The sequence below is a fragment of the Triticum dicoccoides genome, chromosome 6B (genome assembly GCF_002162155.2).
Source record: "Triticum dicoccoides isolate Atlit2015 ecotype Zavitan chromosome 6B, WEW_v2.0, whole genome shotgun sequence".
Lineage (NCBI taxonomy): Eukaryota > Viridiplantae > Streptophyta > Magnoliopsida > Poales > Poaceae > Triticum > Triticum dicoccoides.
Window position 1 is genome coordinate 215,270,122 of NC_041391.1, and position 3,257 is coordinate 215,273,378.

At 47.8% G+C, this 3,257-nt stretch overlaps 1 protein-coding gene across 2 annotated transcripts; it reads left to right on the forward strand.

The window, feature by feature from the left end:
* The first annotated feature begins 225 nt into the window (after window positions 1–225).
* Window positions 226–3,251, forward strand: LOC119323654 (CBL-interacting serine/threonine-protein kinase 21-like). Of its 2 annotated transcripts, none has more exons than XM_037597354.1 (14): window positions 226–536; window positions 625–687; window positions 803–874; window positions 961–1,068; window positions 1,251–1,295; window positions 1,385–1,438; window positions 1,576–1,701; window positions 1,794–1,883; window positions 1,959–2,096; window positions 2,202–2,309; window positions 2,435–2,539; window positions 2,640–2,702; window positions 2,899–2,973; window positions 3,088–3,251. In XM_037597354.1, exons 1-14 carry the CDS (start codon window positions 375–377, stop codon window positions 3,169–3,171), a joined length of 1,293 nt encoding a protein of 430 aa, XP_037453251.1. In that variant the 5' UTR covers window positions 226–374; the 3' UTR covers window positions 3,172–3,251. The 2 variants fall into 2 exon arrangements, with proteins under 2 accessions (XP_037453251.1, XP_037453250.1); XM_037597353.1 differs by having other exon boundaries at window positions 227–536; window positions 1,224–1,295.
* The last annotated feature ends 6 nt before the right edge of the window (window positions 3,252–3,257 follow it).

The window sequence follows — 3,257 nt, forward strand, 5'->3', positions numbered from 1 at the left end:
CCCGTTATTATTTCACGCGGGGATTCAAGAGCGCAAGTTGCATGCATACCATACTCAATACTTGCATCTTCCATTCCATGACCAGAGGCCGGCCGACCATGCACGCCGTCGACGAGAGGGAGACACACAGGGCCTCTCCTTTTTACTGGGCCGTGGTGCACGCCGTTGACGGGAGGGCAGACGGCCAGACGGCGACCGGCAGTTGCGCCCGGAAATCACGTTGCCACGGCTACTTTCTCTCCAAACCCCCCAACCACCTTCCCCTTCTCACCTGATTTCCGTTTCACGGTGCCATCCATCGTACACTGTTACCACGGACAAGCGCCCATTCCCGTCCAGCCTTGATTAAGGTTTGCTGGTCGGCACAGAGGAAGATGGTGCTGGCGGAGAGCATTGGCAAGTACAGGGTCGGCCGGACCATCGGCGAGGGCGCCTTCGCCAAGGTCCGGCTCGCCGTCGATGCCGAGACGGGCGGCTGCGTCGCAGTCAAGGTCATCGACAGGAGCACGGTGCTCAGAAACAACCTCATGTATCAGGTGCGTATGTGTTATTTCTGTGAACGATGCTCCGCCTAGTTCATGGAGCTGCGCATTCCGTGACGGCCTCTTTGCTTGGCCTTTGAAGGTGAAGAGAGAGATCGGCGCGATGAGGCTTCTCAATCACCCCAACATAGTCAAGATACACGAGGTAGTTGCTCAAATTCCTTCACCGTTCCATCTATCTGGTTGCCCAAGCATGTAGCATCAGGATTTTGGCAGAACTGAACCCTCTTTCGCGCCTTACAGCAGTTACATTTGCGCAGGTGATCGCGACGAAGACGAAGATATGTCTTGTGATGGAGTATGTTCCGGGAGGGCAGCTCTCTGACAAGCTAGTAAGATGGGCATCTTCATCAAGCAACAGTTCTTGGTTATTGTTTTCAGGTGGTTTTCCTTATGGTTTCTGAATTTTCTGTTTAAGAGTTACCTCAAGAGATTGGAGGAGAGGGAAGCAAAGAAGTACTTCTACCAGCTGATTGATGCTGTGGACTATTGCCACCGGAGAGGCGTCTTTCACAGGGATCTCAAGGTCAATATACTCTCATTCTCCTCTAGCTAACTGCATGTCTGGATATAACTCTTTTCATCCCTGATGATGCAAACTGATCCGCATTCTTCCTCGATCATCCTTTCATTTATGGTTGCCACGTCACTGAGTTATTCTACTTTTGAGAGTGTCAACAGCCTGAAAACTTGTTGCTAGATAATCAGGGCAATCTCAAGGTATCCGATTTTGGCCTCAGCGTGCTAAGGAAGGTAAGAACTATCAAAGGCTATGAGCTCATTTCATTTGAATTATCAATGATTCAGATTGATCAACTATGAATGAAATTTCTTTGATCCAGCCAGGGCAGTTGCTATCCACATCTTGCGGCTCTCCATGCTACGTGGCTCCTGAGGTATTTGAAAAATCATAGCGCTCCAGCAAAAATAAGAGCATGGCATGGCATGGCCTAACTACCCAAAGTTGCATTGCACATGCCACAAAGTTTCAGTAATTTGCATTGCCAACTTTTAAATTTTGATGCTCTGGTAGGTGATTCAGCACAAGACTTACGATGGGGCGGCCGCGGACATCTGGTCATGCGGCGTGATCCTGTTTGAACTCCTTGCTGGTTATCTGCCATTCCAGGACTGCAGCTTGATACACTTGTACAGAAGGGTAAGCATAAACATCCTAGTGTCTGATGATGCCTTTTGCTTCGTTACACCTTGCTGATGCGAGGTTTCAACTGACAACTATTGTCGCAAAAGATATCTCGAGCACAGTATGCATTACCGCAATGGATCACACTGCCTCAGAAGAAGATTATCTTGAGGATACTGGATCCGTCTCCTATAACGGTAAATCCTATTAGATGCATTAGGCCAATACATGTTCTTGATTATTAGCACGGTCATCTGATAATTGTGGTGTAGAGAGCGAAGATAAATGATATCTTCGATGACGAGTGGTTAAAAGAGGGCTACAATCCATCAGTAAGGAGAACTGAGAGTGATGATTGTGTTGATCTTGATGAGGCTGGCACAGACAGTGATGGCAGTCACAGCACAGAGGTAAGTAATAAACACTGCTCTGGAACACAAATCCACATATTAATTTCCTCCACTCTGCACCAGTCATTTCCTACCTTCAGTTGCCAGGACTTGCCTTTTGTCTAGGTAAGGGAGGCTGGGGGAGCGAATCCGGAGCCTGAGCAGTTCATCAACGCGTTCCGGTTGATAGCGACGTGCAGAGATCTCGACTTGTCAGGACTCTTCCAGGAGCAGGTCACTGACCATATCCTGTCAACTTTGTTTCATATGTATTTGACCTACGTCAACAAATGGGTCTAACTTGTACCTATTTTTTCGGTGGCTGACTTGGCTGATGATGCATGATCACCATTCACCAGAAAACAAAGCTCGGCTCGCCGCATTCGGTGCAGGAAACACTGGGGATAATCACAGCTGCAGCCAGGGATGTGAGCTTGTCAGCGAGGAGAATGGGCAGCTCCATGGTAATTAGCCAGAGCTTGGCAATATCTGAATTCAGCTTCTTGAATGATCTTGAGAAATCACAGGTCAAGTTTTGATCCTGGGATTTCAATTTTGGCACAGGTAAAGCTTCAGGACATCAGATTGCTATCAAGAAGCATGCTGGATCTTACACTCTCGGCCGAGGTGAAGTGCCGTGCCATATATTCTCATATACCAGTGGAGATAGCAATACCATACAATTTGCAACTAGATGAATGCCACTGGATGCGCCAGTGACATGTGGGATCTGGAATGTTGGCCTCACTGCAAGTGGCCTTTTTTCAAAAAACGATAGATTCACGGTGTTATCTATCTAATTTTGCTTATCTGAAAAATGCAGGTGATCCAGGTGACACCAGCACACTGCGTCGTCGAAGTGTCTAAGTCCAGCGGTGATCCGAGAGCATACAAAGAGGTATGGCAATATGAATGCTGTTTGTTTCATTCCAGTCTGATCTTATCTCGAGGAAACATGATGCACAGTTTACTGATGATCAATGCAATTCTATTGCATTGTTAACACATGCAGTTCTGCACAAGCCTGTGCAGATTGCTGACCGGGCGGGTGCAGCAGAATGGCAGCTCATCAGATTTGGGGACCAACAAACTCTGAGTAAAGGATGATTAATTCTGTCAAGAGAGCAAAACAGCCGAGGTAGCACAAGTGCGCAGCCTGCTAACAGAGTTTCCAGCTACGCT